The sequence below is a fragment of the Scardinius erythrophthalmus genome (assembly GCF_964197995.2).
Source record: "Scardinius erythrophthalmus genome assembly, chromosome: 14".
NCBI classification, from domain to species: domain Eukaryota; kingdom Metazoa; phylum Chordata; class Actinopteri; order Cypriniformes; family Leuciscidae; genus Scardinius; species Scardinius erythrophthalmus.
In genome coordinates, this window is record NC_138234.1 from 38,330,900 (window position 1) to 38,335,100 (window position 4,201).

The 4,201-nt window shown below is 35.1% G+C and overlaps 1 protein-coding gene across 1 annotated transcript; it reads left to right on the forward strand.

Annotated features, from left to right (window-relative positions):
• Positions 1-2,087: 2,087 nt before the first annotated feature.
• LOC308702228 (uncharacterized protein) lies at positions 2,088-3,274 on the forward strand (the record flags this gene model as incomplete). Its single annotated transcript, XM_081384894.1, has 6 exons — positions 2,088-2,115; positions 2,362-2,479; positions 2,645-2,706; positions 2,815-2,906; positions 2,995-3,099; positions 3,204-3,274. Exons 2-6 carry the CDS (start codon positions 2,414-2,416, stop codon positions 3,272-3,274), a joined length of 396 nt encoding a protein of 131 aa, XP_081241020.1. The 5' UTR covers positions 2,088-2,115; positions 2,362-2,413.
• Between the last annotated feature and the right edge of the window lie 927 nt (positions 3,275-4,201).

A 4,201-nucleotide genomic window follows, 5' to 3' on the forward strand; every position in this document is an offset into this window, starting at 1 on the left:
CCTGAAACACAAAACCGACGTCAAAGAACTAGCAATGACTAAAGCCGACTCTAGGGTTGGCTCACGTCGCCTGTGTCAGGGCCTTAAAACCACTGCATGAAAAAAAGTCTCTTAATCAAATATTTTTTATAAAAACAGGACAAAATAAACACCCAGTCTGAACATATACGTTCACAAAAACATCTGAATATTTAATGAAATAAACAAAGGAATTTAATTAGTGCTGGGAAAAAATTAATCGCATCCAAAATTAAAGTTTGTGTTTGCATAATATATGTGTGTGTACTGTGTATAATTATTCTGTAAATACACACATATGCATGTATTTATTTAAGAAATATCTGCATGTATATACTGTATATACATTTATACACAATTTATATTATATATAAATATAAATAATTTAATAAAAAAAATCTTAAATATATACATGCATATGTGTGTATTTATATATACAAAATAATTATATACAGTACACGCACATATATTATGCAAACACAAACTTTTATTTTGGATGCGATTAATCGCGATTAATTTTTTTCCCAGCAATAAATTTAATGGAACAAATAAAGAAAAATGAACCAAACATTTCAGAATATCTCAAATTTTATTGTGAAGTTTTACAAATTGCAGACAACAACAATTGTCACCTTTTTTACAATTGGCTTTTAGCTTGCTTAGTTGGGGAAATTTAATTTAATATTCAACAATATTATTGATCTGCCTGCGTTGACACTATTATATGAGATCTGAGCTGAGCTGGACGATGACATCACGGTTTTCTCCAAAGTGGCTATATATATCCACATTTAAATTTATTTATTTATGTATACAACAAAATGAATCACCACTGAACTGACTTAAGCTGGACTGTGAAGCTATTTTCTTCTGGAAACAAACTGTCTTGCATTATTTTCCTGTTATCTCTGTAAAGCTACTTTGAAACAATCTGTATTGTAAAAAGCACTGTATAAATAAAGGTGACTTGATATTTATTAAAAAGGTAGAAGGAACCTGAGCTTTTCTACTCCACTGAATTGAAGACCGAGGTCACTACAGTTAAAATCTCTTGCTGATTTAATCCACCTTTAAACTATTAATGTCTATGAACAAATAGCCTATGTATTTTTATGTTTGTGTGCCTCAGCGTTTCTGAGTGAACACCGCTGGTTTACTCACTATTTTAAAGTGTACTGTCGATCACGTGATATGACGTCATGACGTGCAGCTGACGTTACCTGAAAAATCTGTCCAAGATGGCTACCCTCTTGAGCGACGTGTATCAAGAATGAAACAACTTGTAAGTAAACCAAAACACTTCAAAACTACTTTGCTTGTTGTAATATTGTAAGAATATCATATTACACGTGATATTTGACTTAGACAAGGCTATTTTTAAGTTGCAAGCGCGGTGCCGCGGGCGCGATTGCCGTCAGTCCGCCTGCTAGTTACAGATAATATCCTGTGTACTGTTAATGTCGTGGCAGGGCAATAATGTTAACGTTAGTCAATAACCCTTTTCAGCAAGCGATAGTCCTTCTGTTTTTGAGTGTGTTGCTGCTGTTTGTGTTAAGCGCCCTGCTCTGGCAAGTTCAATGTGATGTTATCTACATGCTGATGCACCCAAATGAGCTAGTGGCTAACGTTAGCAGTTACGTTAACTTTTACTCAAACAAAGTTAAGGTTATGGACATAATAGTTACCGAATGAACTATGCAAGTTTTTATTAAACCCTTTACAAATGTCTTTTCATTATAGGTTTAAGTGGAAGGAGTGCAGTGAGCATCCCCAAAATCAAGGTGACTCAAATGTTAATTTAGTCTGTAACTATTTTTCACCATTTATTTTATTTGGAGCCTAATTCATTAGCATCAATTAAACGTCTCTTAAAAATTAAATCTCTTGCTGTCTGTCTTTGTGTGCATGTGCAGACCTACATTGTCACCAGAGAGCAACATTACATTTCACCAAGTTACATTCACTTGAAATTCTGTATCATTAATTTGTCATTAAAGAGGTTGATTGCATAATTTGACTGGTTTCATATTGATTGTTTTATCTGTGCAGGTGAAGGACTTCTTGGGGAAATGGCCGGCTCTTCGGATTGAATCACAGGTAAAACAGACTCACTTCTCTTTTCTGCCACTCTTCACACATATTTCACTGCCAAATTTTTAATATGTATCACATTCAAATGGAACAGCAAATGCCACTATTCACTGTGTGTAAGAACTATCACTTTGCATGTGACCATGTTGCTCAACAATGTATTTTAACGGAACATGTTGCATCACAAATGTGTTTTCTGTTGCAAATCGAGTATTAGTCTTTTTATATAATTATTTTTGTTTGTTTTTGTAGCTTTGTGCTGAGTTCCAACGCATTACAAACATCAACATACGGAACCAGTTCTATGCTGTGCTTGACCAACACACACCTGCACTGGTGGCCTTGTATAGGCAGAAGGCGGCACGAACCGGTAAGATATCAGAGGCGCTGAGTGACATCTTAAAGACTTATGAACTGATATGTTTTGTCTCTTATGTTTACTGTGATGGCCAACTTATTCAAACTGAAAATTCACTTTTGAGGTTCTTGCAGATTGTGAATCCATTTAAACGCTTTTTAATTTCAAACTTTACAGGAACCCGTAAAGCGCCTCCATAATTCAGAGAACAACCCACACAAATACGATCCACAAACCGGGTAAGACTGCGTATTGTATACTGTAAATGTTAGTTTAATCTACCACTATATGGATTTGAAATACTAAAACTGAATTTCATTAATGATGCCTGCAACTTTTTCCCCCAGAATAAATTCATCACATAACCTGGCTGTGACCACTTATCTCTTCAAAGAATTAAGGACAACTTTTACAGACGTTGACCCTGAATGTGCAAAAGGTAATCTTAAAGATGTTGTAATCATTTTAATGTCCTCTGTTTTACTTAGTTTTATTGGCATTACATTTATTTATGATTTATTTAACAGGTTGCAAGACGTATTTTGAGACTTTGCGGAGGAAGTATTCTTTGGCTCAGCCTGAAAAGGCCAAGAAAAGAAACACTATGAAGAACACTGCAAAGAAAGAGACGGGTAAGTTAAGAAACTGGTTAAGCAGTTGTTGTTTTTTTCTTCTTCAGAATGTAACTGTCCTCCTCTCTGTGTTTTAGTGGTTAAATTACTGTCATGTTTTGCAGTTGCTGGAGACCATGTCCAGTGTTGTACAAACCCAACACATAAAGGGAACTGTGGAAGACTGCAACAATAGAACTGATGTCTGATGAAGATGCTATTGTTGATGGAAGGCCAGTGTGGATGCTGAGGTCTCCACCAAACAGAACCACAGAGTTATCTGCTCTCTGCCAGGTACTACAAACCAGACTAGAGGCTGACCCACGCTACGTCACACCACCAGTGCATCATGGCAGTTGGAAAAAATTAATATTTACATATATACACTTTAATTTCTATATTTATTTATTGATTTTAAATTGTTTTATATTGTATACTTTGTATATTTGTTCCTTTTTGATGTGCATGTTGCTGATCTCCACGTTTTGTATTTTATTCCTTTACACCTTTGTTAACATTTCTTTTTCCCCATTCATTTTAATGTATGTTTATAATGTTCATGTTATATTTGTTTTTGTTCCTTTAAATTTTCATCCCCTCAAATATTTTTGTTCCCCCATTCCTTTTTAATGCTTGTTTATAATGCTCTTTGTAATGTTTTATTTACCTTAATAAAAATGTCAGACTTTCTCATTGTTCTTTGTGTGTGTTTTTAAAATTATATTTGAATGTATTAAAATTGGGGTAAGGGGGGTTTAGTGTATACTGAGCAATATCTGCATAGCTGGCTTATAACCAATCAAATCACTGTGCGAAAAGGCCTAGGGTGGGTTATGTTCTAAAAGTAACCAATCAAATCACTTTCCTGGGTTTTCAATGTATCCTGTCCTCCAATAGTGGTCTGGGTAATGGGAGTGGTTTTAAAAGAAAAGGACCAATAGGGGGGAAGGCCAAAAGGTGCACAAAGGTGTGAAAATGTTCTCTTGAAAAAACCTTTGAGGGATTACTTGCCATGGCAACAAATGGCTGTAGCACAGGAGTATACGTCCACAACATACATCCGATTTGGTATCATTTCGGATGTATACGGATATATACAGACCCATGGAATTTGAGCTATCCG